The 21109-nt window shown below is 41.8% G+C and overlaps 1 protein-coding gene across 14 annotated transcripts; it reads right to left on the bottom strand.

The window, feature by feature from the left end:
• Positions 1–1284: 1284 nt before the first annotated feature.
• On the bottom strand, positions 1285–15416 carry LOC116572628 (conserved oligomeric Golgi complex subunit 2-like). Of its 14 annotated transcripts, none has more exons than XR_004278447.1 (7): positions 12498–12547; positions 11266–11426; positions 10046–10108; positions 7748–7829; positions 6033–6134; positions 3656–3765; positions 1457–2824 (listed from the first exon to the last, which is right to left on the bottom strand). XR_004278447.1 is itself a non-coding variant. In XM_032311729.1 (5 exons), the coding sequence occupies exons 2-5, from the start codon at positions 11320–11322 to the stop codon at positions 2706–2708; spliced, it is 321 nt and encodes a 106-aa protein (XP_032167620.1). In that variant the 5' UTR covers positions 11323–11426; positions 12498–12547; the 3' UTR covers positions 1457–2705. The 14 variants fall into 14 exon arrangements, 2 of the variants coding, with proteins under 2 accessions (XP_032167620.1, XP_032167621.1); XR_004278445.1 differs by having other exon boundaries at positions 4884–6134; XR_004278442.1 differs by having other exon boundaries at positions 4726–6134.
• Positions 15417–21109: the final 5693 nt, after the last annotated feature.

Below are 21109 nucleotides of genomic sequence, written 5' to 3' on the forward strand. Positions count from 1 at the left end.
TAAAGAGACTTTATGAAATCTGAGTTTGTGAAATCGGATATTGCTAGGCTTTTAGCACACTTTGGGATCTAATCTTCAAAAATATTTAAATATCTCTGGTGGTGACAACACCATCGTCTTTCCAGTGATTAAGAACTCTGAAATCTTAATCTGGCCTGGGCTGTAGAATGTCAGCTGCGGCTTGAGCACAACGAAAAGCCATTGAAGGGTTTTACACTGGTGGGTGGAGGGTGGTCATGGGATTCCTTTTGCATTTTTAAAATGTCATTTTTGGCTGCCGTGTAAAGAATGGATAGAGAAAAGGCAAAAATAGAAACAAATCATTCTCCAATATTTACGGAACATCTACTATGTGTCAGGTACTGTTCTAAACCCTAAAGACAGAATAGTTAACAAGAGACAAAATAAATTTGATGTCTTCTTGGAGTTTTCATTTTAGTTGTTAAGTGAGAAATGAAGCAAATAAATATACATACATATCAGGGGTTGATGTGGGGTAGGAAGCAAACTAAGCTGAGTGAGTGGACATGGGGTGTGGGGGTTTAGGGGAGCAGGTTGGTATTTTCTATGGGACTGTGTCAGGGAAGTCTCCCTCATTTGAGGAAAGACCTGGAGGAAATTAAGGAACGAGCAGTTGTGCTGTTTGGAGAAGAGCATCCCACACAAAGCAAACAGTAAGCCCAAGGTGGGAGCACATCTGGTGTGTTAAAAGAATGACACGGCGACCAATAATGCTGGGCAAAAAATGAGCAAGACGGCAAGTGGTAGGAGGTAGGTAAGGAAGGTAGTGGGGTCAGATCACATAAGGTCTTGAAGGCCATTGTAAAGATTTGCCTTTAACTTTGTGCCAGATGAGAAGAGCTATGGTTTTGAAGAGGCTTGACTTGATTTAGATTAGAAAAGGATCGGGGCGCCTGGGTGGCTCAGTGGGTTAAGCCTCTGCCTTCAGCTCAGGTCATGGTCTCGGGGTCCTGGCATCGAGCCCCGCATTGGGCTCTCTGCTCATCAGGGAGCCTGATTCTCCCTTTCCCACTGCCTGCCTCTCTGCCTACATGAGATCTCTCTCTCGCTCTGTCAAATAAGTAAATAAAATCTTAATGAGAAAAGAAAAGAATCACTCAGGCTGCTGTGTGCAGAACGGACTTGCGGGGTTGTGGGGTGGGGATGCTACTTGCATTAATGTAGACTGAGATTTCTATACTGCTGGCATTTGGGGCCACATTAATTTTTGCTATGGGGAGCTGTCCTGTGCACTGACAGAGACTGGCCTGAATCTAAAACATCACACACACTCATCTGCTTCCCTTCTGAGCTTAAAAGCAAAATACTGTATCTGCAGACAACAGCTCTGTACCGTCTTCACCCTGGCCTTATCCTCTACCGTCTCCAGAACAGGGAAAGGGCTGAGATGGAAAGTGATGGAAGAAAACACATCTTATTTTGCTTTAGTATTTTATTTTTTTTGGTGAGGCTGAGTTGCAGGAGGTGAATGACAAGCATACAAACTTAAAATACAAACGTGGCCACAGTTCATTTAACGACACGGAAACGTAAAGTACTTCCCTAATTTAGCATATTAGATTCAGTTCAATGAAAAGGGCATAAATTAAATAACTAAAATATTTTCATTTAGTGTCAAAGAATAATGTGATCTTTTTCACCCCCACAGAGAGAGCTATGAACTATAATAGGATACATACAAAGAACTGACAGATCATTTACTTTTAGTAGTCTTAATGAAGCTGAGAAGATTACTGAAATTAATCCTTCAATTTCACTTCTATCACTGGGATACTGTCTCGTTTTAAAACTGGAAGCCTTTCATCCTGAAGTCATGGTGGGTAGCTTTATACTTACCGGACAGAAAGAACACTCGCACTGGCAGGTGACTGGAAGAAAGCCCTCAAACGCTGAGACTGGCTTCATGACTTCTGTCAGCCTGAACTAGATGAAACCGACGCTCTCTAAGTTGGAAGCTGCTGATTGCTGGCGGCCTCACATGGTGCAGCCCATACTCCGGCCGCGCAGAGGCAGCATACACTGACTCCCTGTATTTAACTGTATCCTTATAGGTCAAGAACACTGGGTAACCAAGTTCCGGACTTAAGGTACTACCCCGCTAACTCGCCCTTAAAAGCCCTTTATCTTTGAATATTCCCTCCCTCCCACCTTCCTAGCCTGGCAAACTCCCCCATGGTCTTCAAGACTTAGGCCACATCAATTCTGCGAAGACGCCTCCCCTCACAGACTTTCCCTGCGCACAGAGCTGTCTTCCAGCTCCTCCAGTGGGCACGGGCGCCTTGGTGGGGTCACGCTTTTCGGCAACTTCATTAACGTATAACTTATGGAAATGGAAATTGACCTGAAAATGTTCTGATCCGTACCTTCTTCCTAGGCAAGTCCCTCACCCCTACTAAATTAAGATGATCCCTGAGTTATGGCATCACTGGAAGAGACCAGAGCGCATGCCTGATTCCTGCCATGCTGATGGGCTCCAAGCGGGACCAACCTTTTCTTACAACCAGAAGAGCAGGAACTAAGAGCATCTTCAAGGAAGAGCCCTGAGCTCTCTCGCACCCAGTCAAGAAACGAAGCCAGATTAGATGCTCTGTGTTTGTGGAATGAGGTGCATGGGGGCACAAACCTCATCCATGTACGGTTTCACCAGTACTTGACCAACTAACGCCTCTGCATCCCGTGTCTTGTCAATTGTAGCGTAAGTCTGGAGGCAGTGCCGTATGATGTCCACATTGGAAGTCTGAAGCCCTTCTAGCAGCAGGCCTCCCAGGGACTGCTGCAGCATGGCCGTAATGTGGGCTATTCGCTGCAAGAACAGAGAGACCAGGAAAGAAGGTCCAGGCACAACAGTTTCTAAAAGCTCAAATATATGTGTATAATTTATATACATATGTGTTATATATATAAAGCGAGCCTCTAATTCTACCAGAATATATGTAAGATTAAAATCCCAACATTTCCTAGAGAATAACAATGAATCTCTTCTCCCCATGATTATTCTTTTCTTTCTTCTTCTTCTTCTCTTTCTTTCTTTTTTAAAGGTTTTTATTTATTTATTTGTCGAGAGAGAGCACAAGCACATAAGGAGGCATAGGCAGAAAGAGAAGCAGGCTTCCTGCCAAGCAAGGAGCCCAAGGTGGGACTCGATCCCAGGACCCTGGGATCATGACCCAAGCCAGAGGCAGTGGCTTAACTGACTGAGCCACTGAGGCGTCCCCTCCCTATGATTTCTTTGAAAGTAAGTCGGCTTCATCAAAGTGAAGTTTAGACAATTACTGAACGACAAAAAGTTATTTGCCTCTTAAGCTACGGAGTAAATCTGACAAACGTGCATTTAAACCCAGTCAAGGGCTTTGGATAAATGAACTCTGACTACATCATATGATGTGTCAAGTTACATGAAATTCAGAATTAATTTTACTTGCATAGTTTGGAGACTACGCTTGTGTCTTTACACAAAATCTATCTAGTGTGACATAATGGAAGCAGGGTCCCAAGCAGGAGATACTGAAAAAAAAAATTCAAAGCTAGCTTCAAAATCCTGTAGAGTAGCAATTATCAGGGGCAATGCTAGGTCAAACCAAAATCATCCAGGAAATTCGCAAACAGCAAATTGAAAATCGAAACCAACACTTACTGGTCTTACTTTAGTCCAGAAGAGGCATGCCTTTGCTCTGAACAGCATGAAACTGTAACTGGTTAAATTCTGTGGCAATTCTCTCCAAAATCTCTCTAGTCCAGAGAGGGCTAGTAGAGACAATTAGAGAAGTGTAATTCCCAAAGTTAAAACCTGCCACCCCCACCGCCCCCCCATGCCTTACAGCGCTCAGGCACCTGCACGCCATCAAATTTCAGGACAAACTGTCTGTGCAGCAGGCCCCAGGTGCGAGGGGTGAGGAGCGGGGAGGTCATAGAAGCCACCGACGCAGCCTGGCCCGGGCCACAGGGCCCAGGCAAGGGGATGGAGCTATTTTAGGTCAGTGTGGGTACAACTGCATGTTTCCACCACGTTCCTCGGGCTCTCCCATTCGTGCCCTTCTTCTCCCTTCTCCTCCCATTCTCTAACCCCCTCCTCTCTCTTGCCCTGTCCTACCGTTCATACCCGAATCCCCCTCTTCTTCTCCGCCTGCCTCATTCTCCCTCCCAAGTACCTCCCCAGTACCAACTACTGCTGTCTCCTCAATCAGCTAAAACTGACCGCCTAGCAGCAACCTGGGAAATCGCTCAGAGCAGCGGACTCCAAGTTTACATTTACCCAACTGGCAGAAAGAGCAAGCTCGGTGCTCTGGGAGCTGGTGAGAAATCACTCACAGTGCATCTGCCATCAAGTGGACTGGATACACTTCCCTCTTGCCCCCCACATTAGAAAGCGTCAACCCCATTCAAAAGGAAGCCGAACAGTGAAAGAAAAAAAAAAAAACACACAACAAAGGCCCCAAAGCCCCTGCTGGGCTCTATGAGGCATCCCACATCTGAGGATGGGCAGTCAGGTAGTGAGGAAACACACTGTAAGGAAACCCAAAAATGTCTGGAGACCTGCCACGGTGTGCCCCGTCCCAGGAGCAGTAACTGGTGTGGAGGGAAGGCAGGCGCTCAGCACGACCAATGCCGAAGCCTAATCCCAACCTCTACTGACTGATCCCATGCGCATTTCCTATTTATCCTTATCTCGGCATTTCTGGGCCTAGCAGAGCATGATGGATTTACCGTGCGCTGACGCTGCTCTGGCTTTCCTGACTCCAGAGCTCAGAGCTGCTCTTCTGGAGAAAAAAGTCCTCCAAGGTAATTCTGAGCAAGAAAGCGCACAATGTCTGTTTATCAAGGACAGTGTTGCAAAGGGACAGGATTGTAGACACAGAGCTCACTGAGGTGTTTCTATCCGAGGAGCACAGCAGCAACAGCAAAGACGGGAAGAACACTGGAGGGCCAGCTCCCCAGGGGCCGAACGTGGACATGGCTGGAGGGGCTGCAGGTGCTGCCAAGGGCCGCAGCGAAGCAGAGCCGCTGGAGACACACGGGCTGCAGAAGGGCCGCGTACAGACTGTCAGCTAAGTGTGGACGACCTGGGGCAGAAGCACGAGTGCAACGGGCTAGAGACACAAGCACAGTGGAGGCTGACCACTTAGTTGAATGCCTTGATGTGAAAGGGGGCAGAGACCTAGGACCAGAGAATCGCTTCCTTTGGGATGTGTCCGTTCTTAATCTCCATCATGAGACATGTGGAGCATATGGTCTCTCAAGTTCCTTCCAAATCTAAAACCTTAATTCCTGAAATTTAGAAACCTAACTCCGCCTGCAGGGGGAGGGACTGTTAGCCTCACACAACAGAGCACGCAGGGCACGCAGGGCACCAGGCGACCTTGACGCAGGCAGCCCAGCTGGTATGTGCAGGACCAGCCCGGGCTACTCCCACTGCACCACTGTGTGTCTCACGGTGCTGACAGGACCTAACTACTCATTTTCTGAGTCACTCATCTACCCTGGCTGATTGAAAATTCACACCAGGAAGGGAACAAGACAATCACAGTATAACTAAAGAGAGCCATCATCTTTTTCCTATTTCATAAGCTTTTTCTTTCCTGTTTGTAAATTTCAACTGGATGCGTCCTATACTGTTTCATAATAATATAATGCTGGTGCAAAATACATCAATGGTAATACTCTGGGCATGTCTAGGGAAAAAAAATGAGATGGAGAAAAACCAAGATGAATGGTAGGTATGCCTTAAAGATCAACAGGACTTTGCTAGTCCTCAGGGAAGGTGATTCCAAATATACTTTTCCACTGCAAGCATAATGACGTGTTGGAACTGTGGTCTATAACCAAAGGGTTTATAGGAACGTGTTATAGATTTCACCATTTCATGCTCTCCACTCTCCTGGAGCTACATTCTAGCCACAAACCTGGATTTTCTTCTTGTTCAGAAATGAATTCTAACTAAGCCGTCCCCGCCTAATTAGACTGGATGTGAAGTATTAATTTATGTGCTACTTAGTTAAAAAAAAAATGCTTACCTGCTTGCTTCTAGTGCAGAGGTTTCTTTAGAACTTTGTGAACTTAAGATTTTTTCAATCTTTTCAACTGATCAAATAACTTGTATAAGCCTCAACACACATCTATAAAAATAAAAATTAAGCAAACAAAAAACGTCACCATCTTTACTCTTAATCATCTTTATTTCCCATGCTAAATGCAGGAAAATATAAGACCAAAAGTTAACTTCAAATATATAGGGCATGCTATATTTTGAATATTTCTATGAAACACAGAATTCTCAAGAATGCAAATCTTAGTTCTAGAATAAGCATACTTCCATATTCTATTGCAAGTTTATAGAGAAAAAAAAAAACCCTAGACTTTGCTTTCTCATATTCTATACTCTTATTTCTTCTTTTCCCCATCCTGAATCTTTCTATGGGCATTTCTTTCCTATTTTTTTAAAAAGATTTGTTTATTTGAGAGAGAGAGAGAGACTGCATAGTGCACGTGCAGGGGAGGGGCAGAGGGAGAGAGAGAATCTCGAGCAGACATCCTGCTGAGCATAGAGCTCAATGCGGGGCTCAATCTCATGACCCTGAGATCATGACCTGAGCCAAAATCAAGAGTCGGACGTTTAACCAACTGAGCCACCAGGCGCCCCTCCATTTGTTTTCTTATGGCCCTTTATTCATGTTTTAACTTTGGCTTCCGATCGTACTGACCCTCTCAGTTTACATGTGCATATACCTATATGGCCAAGCACCAAATCATTAAAGACCTTTTACACTACAAATATTATCAAGGAGGTTGAGGGACATTATGAAAACTCTCATCCTTAAAGAACAAAAAAATACAAAGTCATCCATTCAATAAATAGTTACTGAACACCCCTGGGAGCTCGACATTCATTCCGACGGGGGATGGGGGAGGAGGGGGACACGAGAAAATAAAGCAAGAAATACACCCTGCTCTCATAAAGCTTACTGTTTTGTCTGGAAGCGCATGACAAGCATTCTTTGGACAAAAGCTGTGAGCAGATCCAGAGGCGAATTAAACAGAAGGTCCCTCAAACAGGCTTTCTCCCCACTGAGATTTTAACAAATATGCTAATAATACACATAGAAAAGCATAGTACAGAGCAGCAGGCGAGAGTCAGAAGCCCAGACTCCCAATGCCCGCTGTGCCCCTACATCGTTATGATCATGAATGACATCGGGGACACTTGAAACTGGAGATAGCACTAAGGGCACACTCCCGGGGTGAGCCCTCAGATGTACAGAGCCGTTGCCTGTCTCACACACCTGAAACTAAGCCAACACCACATGCTAACTACTGGGAATCGAAAAAATTAAAGTGAACACCAGAACATAAAGAACACAGGATCAGAAAATAACAACAAACCTACTGCAGAATCCTGAGTTTGCTTTGGAAAGCCCACTTCTCCCCTAGTCTCTAATATAGGCCTATTTTCTTTACAGGGCGGCTGACAATTTATACAGTCGTTAACTGTCAAGCGCTGCACCGACAACAGTTATCACGGTTTCTTGTTCTGGAAAAAGTGGGTGATCTTGAGATTGTGTGGGTACCTCTGAAATTCTGTCTTATTATTCAGGTAGATAACGTGACATAATGCATAAAATGCACATGCGTGAGAGCTTTGAAAAAAAGCTGAATAGTGCTGACAAGTTCGTGGAGAAAAGAGGAGAGGGCTTCAACTGGCATGCAGCATAAGAAATCTACTGGAGGGTACCTTTTTCTTTCCTTATGTCCTCTTGTTTACACATTCGTTCATCTACTGCCCGAATTCCTTCACTGACAGATGACCTGAGACTCTTTAAAAGAATAATAAAGAAAACGTATTACAGACATTGTTTTGTCACATTATCAAGTTCCTACATCTCATTCAATTCCACAGAACTTAATACCTGTGCACCAGTACTATGCAGATATTGACAAAAAAAAAAAACAAACATGATATACCAGACATAGTTACTGTTGAGGGGACTCATGATCTGGGGGCATAATGACACGAAGGCAGGGTCGCATGGCCAGAAGAAGAAGGACACATATACAGTGAAAGTTATGGGGATGAGGGGGCTTAGAATGGAGAACAGATAATATGAAGCAAAGTACAGGAGAGTCTGGAAATGCGACGGGGCTCGAATCGGACTCTGAAAGCCATGTGTACACAGCTGCCGAGGTGGGGAGGGGATGGGGAGCAGATGTAAGTGCAGACACACTCAGGGGCAGGGTCAGACAGGCACACAGCCATGTGCACTGCAGGCTTCCTTCTGGAGAGAAGCAAACATAGGAATGGAGGGCCAACTTCACTGAGATGAGGTCTTTAGATTCTGCATATTTTGGAGAACGAGAGAATGTCAAAGCACTGATGCATGATGATGAAATGTGGGTATGGAAATACCAGGAATCAAGTATGAAGAACAGAAGACCAGAAAAAGGCAGAGCACAGAGGTAGAGAAACATGTCCAGAAGCTAATGAATAAAGAGATAATTAGGAATTAGGGCCAAAACAAAGGTTAACAGAAACAACTAGAATGAAGTAGGCATATCACAAAAATTCCACAGGAAGGTGAATTAATTCACTCCATCAACATTATGAAACACACCTCCTGGACGTCAGTATTGTGGCAGCCCACAGGGATACAATGAAGACAGATATAGTTGTATCCCTCAGAGGTCTGAGAATCTCACAGAACAGCTTCAGAGTTGGGACCAGAAAGGCAGGTCAGGCCTGTGGCTGAGCAGGACCAAAGTGGCCATAAAAACAGGCCATGGAAAAGGGAGGGGATACGGTGATGGCAGGGGGTGAGGCGGGACGGGAGCCTGTGTGAGTAGAGCAAATCTGCCTCCAGGGGGAGAGAAGAGTGGGAGGCCAAAGGAAGGCTAGGCTTGGGAAACAACACCACTATGAGGGCCCCGGGAGGAAGAGGCACACCAAGGAGGCAGTGGGAGAGCCCCACAGCGGCTGGTGTGGAATCCAGCAGCGGACCACGAAAATCCCTTCCATTCCAAGGAAAAGTACCTTTAACAAGATTTTGTAAAATTCAAATGAGACATAAACCATGGAAAGTATTGGCTACCTCAAGGCACAACTCAAGATTTTTACCTGTTTCACGAACTCTTTCCTGCCTGCCCCTCCCCTAGGCTTCTCAGCACTGATATTTCCATTACTCCACATTTTTCTTGGTTCTAACCATGTACTGTGTCTTCCCTTAAATTACGTTCTCCTTATATTCTCTCTAGGATGCAGGCACTGTCTTAGGGGAGGGATGCACGAGGCCACTCAAGCTAGAGGAGACAGACAAGGAAGGATGGTGTCGTTTATGACAAGTTTACGACAGGGCATCAGAACGGACAGAGGCCGTAAGTCAGGGCACCAGACACAGACGGGGGGGCGGGGGGGGGAGACAGGGCAGCACAGTTTTCTGTTAGAAGTGATGCCACAACTGCCCCTCCACTGTTCACCCAGGTGGAGTTCCTATTCCCAATGGCTTAGAGGTGGGGAGTCCCATTCCCACAACAGAGATTTTTCTGAGAGAACATGCAAATGTAACATTTATTAAGTATTACATTTTATTTATATTATCCTTCAGTTCCATTAGGGATTACACAGTTTTTGTAGATCAGCCCAGGAACCTAACCACACGTAGATTACGTGGGGTGGGGGGGATATTTACAAGATTACAAACTGTTAAAATACAAGTCATTCGTAAGTTAGAAACCACTTACATATGACCAAAGTGGCATTAATAAGTTGAATTTGGAAATATGCTTCCTCTCCCCTGACATTTTAAGGTTGTCTACTCTGAGAATATGTCTTCTTCAAATCGAACATGTTTTTTTAGGTTTTTAGCATATGCAAAAACAAAATCATTTACAACTCTTCTGAAGGTGAATATTATAATCATGAACCGTTAAAATACAACCACCAGTACCACCAAACTAACAGATGAAAAGAATTCTTAGAGAAAAGCCGACGAGCACAACAGGCGTCACAGCAGACTGTTTTCATTAATTGGGGACTTACCAGAACTTCTCGTAACTGTCCCAAAGGCACAGAAAGTTGATTGAGGGCTTTATCCATGCTAACCTAAAGGCAAAACCAGGTTGGCACAAACACATCACGATAAGGAGTAATAGTGACGTATCTATTTAACGATCAAAAGCAGTACCAGATTTAAGTTATTTTTTTGGCACAACCGTATTTTGCTACATAACTAGCTAAGCAACAGAAGTGTTATTTGGCCATTAATGTTGTTCATAGAATATGAAAAAAAATCTGTTGAAATACATGAAACTATAAAAATAAGGGAAGTCATGAGAAACGAAAGTTTCCTTAAGAACAATTTGCCTTTAGATGACATTTTAAATGAATGTGAAAAATTTTCACAGAAGGTGAACAGTTCTCTGTCTGTAATTGATGATACTCAGCCAGCTGATGTGAAAGTCTGACGGGCTACGTCTCTCTTAAACATTATTATAAGCCTTGAGAAAAATAGAAATTAAACAGAAGTAAAATTTTCTAGGTTTTTAATCCTATTGGGATATTTATCTTAGTGGTATATTTCCCAAAAGCAAATGTGCATCATTAATTTTAATGCTTCTTGAAATTCCCACGGAGCTGCAACTTTCTGTGCTTCTCTGGACAAGATTTAAAACAAAATGAAGCATCAACAAGGAGACTTTTCTGCCAAGTAACAAAATTCAACATTTCTAAACAGCTTTTACAAACAATTGATAAGCTCACTGCAAATCATTCTTATATTTTTATAAAACCAAACTTTTTAAATATCAATATTGGCCAATGTTCCCTCAACCTAGCTCTGGCTAACAGATATACCTGGGAGTAAATTAAACATTGTAAGAGTGGTGGACATTTGCTCCTACAAATTAGTCTAAATCAAGGAAGACTTCAGGGTAATCACTTAGCAACTAATAAAACAACCCCTTGGGTATTATTATCCTTTACTTTTCATTGTTGACTAATGAATTTGAAACATAATCAAACTAGAGCAACCTTAAATGAATAAAAACTAAAACAAACAAAAAAATGTATTCCAAAAAGTTTAGTTCTTTTATTAATGAAATTGGTAATTTCTTCAAGTTTCTGGTGGGGTTGGTGGGGTAATCAACTGAAAGGTTTCTAAAAACTCTGCCCTTTTAATAAATATGAAGGAGAGAGAAAGTGTGTGTGTGTGTGTGTGTGTGTGTGTGTGTGTGTGTAGGACTTGTGAATTTCAGGTTTACCAAGTTTGTGGAAAGGTTGACAAAATCTGCATAATCCTTGTTGATGAGCTCGACCATGGCTGTTTTAAAAGTTTATAGTAGAGTTCCAGATCTCCTCTTAGTTCCTCCAGCTGGACACGCTTCCTACAGTCAGACACAAAGTGATCGACGTCGAAATCTTCCTGAAAATCAAACCAGAAAGAAAAAATAATTGCACTGATACCACATTTTACATAGAAAAATAAGATCAGAGAAAGAATAAGAGGCCGTATTACTGCAGGGGAACACACACAGGGACATCAGGGGGTCTGCTCACTTCCTAAGATTATGGGAAATGGGGCCCCTCACCAAGACCATTCTCTCCAGTTGCCTAACTCTACAGGCATTTTATTTCTTTTAATTATACATTTCAAAGAGGCTCTTCTCAAAATAGAAACAGCTTTTTCTTCTTAATTTTAAAAGTAACAAATGTTCACTGTCAAACTTTCAACCAACCAAGAAATACTTATGTAAGAGAGAAAAAAAAAAATCACCCACTCTCTAATGCTCTGCAGTTAAGCACTGTTAATGTTTATTTTTCTTCACTATTTAACACAGCGATTCACATCCTTCCAGACCTTGTTTTGGTCTTTCTCTTTACTTTTTTTTTTTTTAAGATTTTATTTATTTGAGAGAGAGAGATGGAGAGAACAAGTGGGAGGAGGGGCAGAGGGAGAAGCCGGCTCTCTGCTGAGCTGGGAGCCTGATGCCAGGGCTTCATTCCAAGACCCTGAAATCAAGATCTCAACCGAAGGCAGACGCTTAACTGACTGAGCCACCCAGGTGCCCTAGTCTTTCTCTTTAAAATATAAATTACTTTTGGGGTGCCTGGCTGGTTCAGTGAGTTAAGGCCTCTACCTTCGGCTCAGGTCATGATTCCAGGGTCCTGGGATCGAGCCCCACATCAGGCTCTCTCCTCAGCAGGGAGCCTGTTTCCTCCTCTCTCTCTGCCTGCCTCTCTGCCTACTTGTAATCTCTGTCTAATAAATAAATAATTTTTAAAAAAATAAAATATCAATTACTTTTTAAAGAAACTGACATATAATGGACACATGTTAGTTTCAGGCGTACAACATAAAAATTCCATATTTTTATCTGTTGTGAAATGATCACCCTAAGACTAGTTAACATCCATCACCAAACATACACATTTTTTTCTTGTGCTAAGAACTCTTAAGCTTTAGCAACTTTAAATATATAATAATATACGGCACCTGGGTAGCTCAGTGAGTTAAGGCCTCTACCTTCGGCTCAGGTCATGATTCCAGGGTCCTGGGATCGAGCCCCACATCAGGCTCTCTCCTCAGCAGGGAGCCTGTTTCCTCCTCTCTCTCTGCCTGCCTCTCTGCCTACTTGTAATCTCTGTCTAATAAATAAATAAAATCTTAAAAAATATATATATATATAATATACTATGCAGCCATCAAAAGAAATGAAATCTTGCCATGTGCAATGACGTGGATGGAACTAGAGGGTATGCTGAGTGAAATAATCAGAGAAAGACAATTATCATACAATCTCCCTGATATGAGGAATTTGAGAGGCAAAGTGGGGGGTGTGGGGGTAGGGAAGGAAAAAATGAAACAAGACTGGATTCGGAGGGGGGCACCTGGGTGGCTCAGTGGGTTAAAGCCTCTGCCTTCGGCTCAGGTCATGATCACAGGGTCCTGGAATTGAGCCCCACATCGGGCTCTCTGCTCAACGGGGATCCTGCTTCCTCCTCTCTCTCTGCCTGCCTCTCTGCCTACTTGTGATTTCTGTCTGTCCAATAAATAAATAAAATCTTTAAAAAAAAAAGATTGGATTGGGAGGGAGACAAACCATAAGAGACTCTTAATCTCACAAAACAAACTGAGGGTTGCTGGGGGGAGGGGTGTAGGGAGAGGGTGGTGGGGTTGTGGACATTGGGGAAGGTATGTATTACGGTGAGTGCTGGGAAGTGTGTAAGCCTGACAATTCACAGACCTGTAACCCTGGGGCTAATAATACATATTTCTAATAAAAAATAATAAAATAAATATACAATAATACACAGTATTATTTACTACAGTCACTATGATGTACATTACATCCCCAAGGCTTATCTTATTAACTGGAAGTTTATACCACTGGACCCCTTCATCTATTTCCTCCACAACCTCGCCTCTGGCAACCACCAATCTGTTCTCTATGACTTCATTTTGTTTTGTTTTTTAGATTCCACATGTGAGGGAGATCATACAGTATTTCTCTTTCTCTGTCTAACTTATTTCACTCAGCACAATATCCTCAAGGTCCATCCATGTTGTTGCAAATGGCAAGACTTCCTTCTTTTTATGGTTGAGTAATATTCCATCGTATACACACACATTTTCTTTATCCATTCACCCCGTTGGTGGACACTTTAGTTATTTCCAAGTCTTGGTTGTTGTAAATACTGTGATACTCACTACTGTGAGTGTGAGTCTTGCTGGCCGCTAGAGCCAGGTGATCTAGAGGTATACCCTGGGTAGCAACTGCAAACCTCGGGGCATCATACGAGCATTCAAGCTCCTTTTCAGGAGATGCCAGAAAGCAGAAGCGAGGTAGAGGGACAGCGCAAAGATGGTACCCATCAGCTCCATCTTACTAGGCTCCCAGATCCATGTTAAATTAGATGCCTGCCCCTCAGGGCTTTAAGATAAGCAAATGAGCCTCTTTCACAGAAATATGAACCCATTTCAGTCTGCTGCTTCTGTGCTGAGTTCCAGGGTGGGTCAGTCTACTCGCGCGACTGCTTTAAGAACTGTTTCTCAGTTTGCTATAGCCTTGTGGGTCTCATGGGTGCAAGCTCTGATGGCTTTCAAAGCTGGATGTTTTGGGGTCTTGTGTCTTAGATGTACGTCTTGGAAGTTGGGGTGCCAGAAGTGGGGCTCAAACCCTTTGCTCCTCAGGGAGAAGCCTGGGGTTTTGAGTACCCTCCCAATCCCAGGTCGCTGTACCAGGGGTGGGGTTTATGGCAAGACTGATTCTTACTTCAACATAGGTTTTTTTCCTTACTCACCTAATGTGTAGGAGTCACTCAGCTAGTTGTAGGGTTTTTTCCACAGAAAATTTTTCCATATGGAGCTATAGATTCAGTGTGTATTTCATAGAAGAGATGAGTTCAAGATCCTCCTATGCCACCATCTTGAATGGAAACCCCAGACCTTCTCTATGTATGTGTGTACACACACATATGTGTACACACACACACACACACACACACACACACACACACAAATATTCATGCTCTTCTAAACTATTTCCCAGCTAGGGGCACCTGGGTGGCTCAGTGGGTTAAGCCTCTGCCTTCGGCTCAGGTTATATCTCAGGGTCCTGAGATCAAGCCTCACATCAGGCTCTCTGCTCAGCTGGGAGCCTACTTTCCCCCCTCTCTCTGCCTGTCTCTCTGCCTCCTTGTGACCTCTCTCTCTCTCTGTCAAATAAATAAATAAAATCTTAAAAAGGAATAAAAAAATAAAAAATAAAAACCCATTCTATTAAAAAAAATTTCCCATCTAAAAATATAACTTGAATGTCTTTACGTAAAACACATACATTTCTATTAATATTTTATGTGCATGCTGAGTGTCCCATTGATCAGATGTTCCAAATCTTTCATAACCTATTTTCAAGTATTGGTCTCACAGGATTAGCTATCTTGTGTTTCCCCTTTACAATACTGTGATACCCCGGTAGGCTTATATGCTTAGAGGCAATAAATTACTATCTACTTCCCCTGTGACTCTGCTACTCCATGACCTGTTTAGTCAGCAAGAATCAAATGTGATGATTCCCAAACTAGTTAAGGACACCTACACTTACTTCGTAATTATACAGCTTCATTAAACACTATGTAAACCAACAAAATATGACTGCAAAAAAAAATCACTGTTCTTTTGAAAACTAACACAGCTACTTTGGAAAGATTTGATACAAAGAAATCAGTAAGAAAATTTTTGCTAAGTTAGGTATGGGTGAGATGACCAAGTACCAGGCAGGGAGGGAGTGATCACAGGATTCTCACTCAATTCAGTTAAACAAACTGAAACTGAATGCAAAAAAAGACAACATAGAAAGCTTTTTTTAAAAAGATTCTTTTTATTTATTTGAGACACAGACAGACAGTATGAGCAGGGAAAGGGGCAATGGGAGAAGGAGATTCCCTGCTGAACCGGGAGCCCAATGCGGGACTCCATCCCAGGACTCCGAGGTCATGACCTGAACCGAAGGTAGATGCCTAACCTATTGAGCGACCCAAGTGCTGTGATAACTCAGAAATCTAATCTGCAGGCCAGTTTCCAGAGAAAAGACCTGGCACTGTTTCAATGGAGAATAAATGTACATATATTTTTTCCAAATAAAATGCTAAAAACTGTATGTACCATTCCCTAAGAGTACTTGTTTAAACTGACTTTTTTAGTTAATCAACCAAAGACTGACCCTGCTAGTGTCGGAGAGAAGGACTTCATACCAAACCGTAATTTCACAGTCATCTACAGACAGCCACCTGCTTCTTACACTGGTGACCAAATTAGCCTGGACCTTTCTCTCCTGAGACCATCTCAGACCTTACATCATAGTTATGTAGTACATCACGGGAGGGGGTCTCGGTTCATAATCCTGGCCATCCTACTCACCAACTGTATACCTTTAGGTCGATCACTTTCCCTGCCTCAGTTACACATTGTTGAAGTTCTTGAACTTCATGATGGCATTCTAAATTGTTTAACTGGGGTGCCTATGTGGCTCAGTTGGTTAAGCATCTGCCTTTGGCTCAGGTCATGATCCCAGTCTCTTGGGTTTGAGTTCCACATGAGGCGCTCTGCTGAGCAAGGAGCCTGCTTCTCCCTCTGTCCCTTCCTCCTGCTCCCGCACTCTCTCACTCTCAAATAAAATCTTAAATAAATAAATAAATAAATCATATAACTTAGCCTCAGTGAACAAATGCTATTAGGTAATATTAGTACTCAACTTACCATTTATGCATTTGTTCTCAGATAAACAAAAGTTGCATAACACATGACTAAATAACTCGGAACATCTGTGAATACTGGGTTAGGCAGCGTTTGCTGTGAAAAGCAAACCCAAACTCACAGTGCCATAATAGAGACCCATTTCACTTAACCAAGAATGGTTTTACTACTTTAGGAATGGTTTTACTTTATAGTGTAGATTTCCCAAGTATTCAAAAAGAAAGTATTTACAACCCACACCACACATTTACGGTCAACTGATTTTTCACAAGGATGCCAAGACCATTTAATGGGGGGAAAAACAGTCTTTTCGAGTGCCTACTACTGGGACAAGTGAATATCTACATGCAAAAGAATGAACTTGGAACAGCAACGTCACACATACACAAAAATATAACTCAAAATAGATCAAAGATTTAAATGTAAGAGTAAAAACTGTAACACTCAGAGAAAACAGGTGAAAATCTGTATGACTTTGGATCGGGCAAAGCTTTCTTAGACATGATACACAAAGCAATAAGAAATATTAGATAAGCTGAACTTGATCAAAATAAAAACTTTCGTGTGTCAAAGGACACTACGGAGAACGTGAAAAGACAACCCACAGAATGGGAGAGAGTATCTGCAAATCATTTGTCTGACAAGGACCTAATAACCAGAATATGCAAATATACTCTTAGAACTCAACAACAAAAAGACAAATAACCTAATTTAAAAACAAGCCAAAGACTTTTGAATAGACATTTCTCCAAAGATGATACACAGACGGTCAAGAGCACATGTCGGGATGTTCGACATCCTTAGTCATTGGGGAAATGCGAATCAAAAGCACATGCAGATGCCACGTCACACCCACTAGGACAACTATGGTAAAATAAAAAGAAAAAGAAAAAAAGAAGAAGAAAAGTGCTGGCAAGAAGGCGGAGAAGCTGGAACCCTCCTGTATTGTCGGTGAGAACATAAAATAGAGTGGGTAAGGCAGCAAACAGCTCGGTAGCTCCTCAAGAAGTTACACACGTACAATTACCCAGCAGTTCTACGTCTAGGGGTATGACACCGACAGAACTGACAACAGATGTTCCTGCCACAACCTGTACATGAATGTGCACAGCAGCGCTGCTCGTATACACCCAACGTCCATCAACTGATGAATGGATACATAAAATGTGGAAGAGCCCCTTACACAACCATAAAAAGGAATAAACTGTTACATGCTACAACACGAGTGAAGTCTGAAAACATTCTACTCTCAGGTTAAAGGAAGCCAGACACAAAAGGTCACGTGTTATACAATTCCACTAATATGAGATGTTCCAGAAAAGGCAAATCCATAAAAACAGAAAGTAGATTCATGATTGCCAGGGAATAAGGGGAGGGGAGAATTGGAACTAAGAGGTTTATTTTTCGGGTGATGGAAGCATTCTGGAATTAGACAGAAGTGACGTATGTACCATATACACAGTAAATATACTAAAAACCAGAGAAGAGTACACTTTAAAATGGCAACTATTATGCTTTGTGAATTATATTTTGATGAAAAATGAAACAACTTAAATATCAACAAGTTAAATGCTAGGATACATTAAAAAAAATCCAAAGTAACACTAATCACAGGAACAATGGAGTAGCTACATGAATTTCAGACAAAGCAGATTTCAGAGAAGGAAAATTATCAGGCATAAAGAGCAGCATTACATAATGATAAAGAAATCGACTGACCAAGAAGACACAATTATCCTTAACGTATGTGTGCCTGATCAACACAGGTGAGACACAACCTAACAGAACTGCAGGGAGAAATATACAATTCCATTATCACAGCTGGTGACTTCAACACTTCTCCATCATTAATGGGCCGATCCAGCAGCAGGGCAACAAGGATCTGACAGATGTGGACATTCAGTCCAGACATGGCACACTTAACACCACCATCAATTACCGTACAACAGATGTACACAGACAATTTCGCCCAGTAATAGTGCAACACACATTCTTCTTAAGCTCACATGGAACACTCATCAAGACAGAATAATTCTGGGCCACAAAACACAACAAATTTTTAAAAATAAAAATTATACCAAGTATGTTCTCAGACCGCAATGGAATTAAAAATCAGTAACAGAAGATAGCTGAAGAAGTCCAAAATACATGGAGATTAAATAACACACTTCTAAATGACAGGAGACCAGTTTCAACAAAATACAATGTAGCAAAATGTGTGGAATGCTGCTTAAAGGGAAAATACAGTACTGAATGCAAATATTAGAAAAAAAAAGATTAAAGTCAATAATCTTAGCTTCCATTTTAGGCAACAACAACAAAATCAAATCTAAAGTTAAGGAGGGGCTCCTGGGTGGTTCAGTTGGTTAATCATCTGCCTTTGGCTCAGGACATGGTCCTAGGGTCCTGGGACAGAGCCCTGCATCAGAGCTTCCTGCTCAGGGAGGCTGCTTCTCCATCTCCCATTCCTCCTGCCTGTATTCCCTCTCTCACTGACTCTCTCTGTGTCAAATAAAATCATTAAAAAAAAAAAAACCCTAAAGGAAGTAGAAAAAAATAAAAATTAGAGCAGAAATCAATGTAATTAAAACCAGGAATTTTTTTTTTAATCAATAAACCCCAAGTCTGTTTCTTTGAAAACATCAATAAAACAGATACACACTTAGCCAGGCAAACAAAGAAAAAAAGGTAGAAGACATAAATTACTAATATCAGATTAAAGAAGGGAGGGCTACTGCTAACAATCCCAATCACTGTAAATTCAACCAAACATTTATGGAATACTACACAATTCTCTAAAATCTCTTCCAGAAAGTAAAACTAGAAGGAATACTTCCTAAATCATTCTAGGAGATCATTATTACCCTGACACCAAAACCAATACTACAAGAAAAGAAACTACAAACTAGTATCTCTCATGAACACAGACACAAAAATCTTCAACAAAAATTAGCAAATAAAAGCAAACACTCTATTAAAAAATTATACACCAGGATCATGTAGGATTTATTCCAGGTATGCAACATTAGAAAATGTTCAACATTAGAAAATCAATGTGATCCATCATATCAACAGAAAAAAAATCACATGATCATATCAATGAAGGGAGGAAAAAAAACATTTAACAAAATCCACACCTCTTCATTATTAACCCTCAGGAAACTAGGAATAGGAGGACTTCCTCAACTTAGATAAAGAATATCTCCAAAAATTCCATAGCTAACATGATATTAATACTGAGAAAATAGAAGACAGGGAATCAAGGCAAGGATGTCCCTCCTACTACTACTATTCAATACTATACTGGAAGGCCAAACTAATGAAATAAGGTAAGAAAAGGAAACAAAAGGTATACAACCTGGGAAAGAATAAAACTTTGTTCACAGATGACATACATGACTGTCTACAGAAAATACAAAGACTTCATACCCCACACCCACACCCTCCTGAAACTAGTCAAGTGATTATAGCAAGTACTGCACAATACACAGTTAAAATACAGAAGTCAATTGCTTTCCAATGATGTATCAGACAAAGGGCCAGTATTCAAAATTTATAAAGAATTTATCAAACTCAACATCCAAAAAACAAAAAAATCCAGTCAAGAAATGGACAGAAGACATGAACAGACCAAAGAAGACATCCAAATGGCCAACAGACACATGAAAAAGGGCTCCACATCACTCAGCATCAGGGAAATACAAATCAAAACCACAATGAGACACCACCTTACATCAGTCAAAATGGCTAAAATTAACAAGTCAGGAAACAACAGATGTTGGCGAGGATGTGGAGAAAGGGGAATCCTCCTACACTGTTGGTGGGAATGCAACTCTGGAAAACAGTATGGAGGCTCCTCAAAAAGTTAAAAATGTAACAACCCAACGACTTAGCAATTGCCCTATTAGATATTTATCCAAAGTACACAAAGTGATTTGAAGGGGCAAAAGCACCCCAATGTTTATAGTCAAACTATTGAAAGAGCCCAGATGTCCATCAACAGATGAATAGATAAAGAAGATGTGGTATACACACACACACACACACACACACACACACATTACTCAGCCATCAAAAAGAACAAAATCTTGCCATTTGCAAGGACATGGATGGAACTAGAGGAAGACAAATACCATATAGTTTCAGTCACATGTGCAACTTAAGAAACAACAGATGAATATAGGAGAAGGGAAGGAAAAATAGAAACAGACAGGGAGGCAAATCACAAGAGACTTAACTATAGGAAACAAACTGAGGGTTACTGGAGAGGGGAAAGTTGGGGTAACTGGGTGAGGGGTATTAAGGAGGGCACTTGTTGGGATGTCTTAGTAGCAACAAGAAATCAAACCTAATTTAAAAATGTGAAAAGAGCGGTGGCTGGGAAACCCAGTCAGTTAAGCATCTGCCTTTAGCTCAGGTCCTGGGACTGAACCCCACACTGGGCCCCCGGCTCAGCGAGGAGCCTGCTTTTTTCCCTCTCCCGCTGCCTGCTGCTACCTCTCCGTGTGCTTGTGCTGTTAATAAATAAATAGAATCTTTAAAAAAGAAAAAAAAAAAGGATCTGAAAAGATGCTCAACTTTGTATGTCATTAAGAAATTGCAAATTTAAACAAGGTACTATTATATATCACGTAGAATATAAAAAATCCAAAGCACTAGTAATACCAAATGCTAGCAAGGATGTGGGACAACCGAACTCTCATTCACTGTTTGGTCAGAATGCAAAATGGGAGGCACTGTGTGAGACAGCTTGGCAGTTTCTCACAGAACTAAACACATCTCACTATAAGATCAGTAATTGTGCTCCTTTGTATTTACCCAAAAGAGCTTAAAACTAGTGTCCACACAAA

Source organism: Mustela erminea, chromosome 14 (genome assembly GCF_009829155.1).
Source record: "Mustela erminea isolate mMusErm1 chromosome 14, mMusErm1.Pri, whole genome shotgun sequence".
NCBI lineage: Eukaryota > Metazoa > Chordata > Mammalia > Carnivora > Mustelidae > Mustela > Mustela erminea.

Coding starts and splice junctions, on each gene's coding strand:
- LOC116572628 (XM_032311729.1), bottom strand. CDS start 11,322: ATGGTCGAGCTCATCAACAAGGATTATGCAGATTTTGTCAACCTTTCC. Junction 7,830..10,045: donor GACAGTTACGAGAAGTTCTG/GTAAGTCCCCAA, acceptor ATTCTTTTAAAG/AGTCTCAGGTCATCTGTCAG. Junction 2,825..7,747: donor GGACATAAGGAAAGAAAAAG/GTACCCTCCAGT, acceptor CTGTTCTTGCAG/CGAATAGCCCACATTACGGC.